The sequence below is a fragment of the Bison bison genome, unplaced genomic scaffold (assembly GCF_000754665.1).
Source record: "Bison bison bison isolate TAMUID 2011002044 unplaced genomic scaffold, Bison_UMD1.0 scf7180017864108, whole genome shotgun sequence".
Classification (NCBI taxonomy): domain Eukaryota; kingdom Metazoa; phylum Chordata; class Mammalia; order Artiodactyla; family Bovidae; genus Bison; species Bison bison.
The window spans coordinates 10,720,071-10,720,555 of NW_011494680.1; the positions used below are offsets into that span (position 1 = coordinate 10,720,071).

Sequence of the window (485 nt, forward strand, 5' to 3'; positions counted from 1 at the left end):
GGGCGGGGGCGCACGGCTTCGCTGTTGCTACAGCCGTGATGTCACTCGCCCATCCTAACCCGCGGTTGGTTGTTGTGTGTTTCAGCTCTGCCTGCAGTTGAACACAAAGACCTGGAGGAGACTCCCACATCCTTCGGGGAGGAGAAAGGAGCGGCGAGGCCCGATTAAAGGAACTTGGAGGCTGGTGGCCTCTCCGCACCGGCCGGCCGGCGAGGGGGCGAGGGGATTAGAGTCCCGGGGCAGTGACCGAGCAGGAGATGAGGCGCTGCCGCCGCCGCTGACCCTCGGTTCCGGACCATCCGCTGCGCTTTGTGCCGCCCGCACATGTGTCTGCCCGGCGCATCCGGAGGCGCGCACACGAGCATCCACCACGGCCGCCGGGGAGAGAGTGCCCGCCATGCCCACGGAGAGCCTACAGACAGGTAGCATGGTGAAGCCGGTCAGCCCCGCCGGCACCTTCACGTCGGCCGTGCCCCTGCGCATCC

The 485-nt window shown here is 67.6% G+C and overlaps 1 protein-coding gene across 1 annotated transcript in view; it reads left to right on the forward strand.

The window, feature by feature from the left end:
* The window catches only part of FAM110B (family with sequence similarity 110, member B), a 128,792-nt gene that overhangs the window by 125,790 nt on the left and 2,517 nt on the right, over positions 1-485 (forward strand). The window contains exon 5 of the mRNA XM_010839020.1: positions 86-479. Within this exon, the coding sequence (XP_010837322.1) occupies positions 86-479 (394 nt within the window). The remainder of the gene's footprint in view (positions 1-85; positions 480-485) is intronic.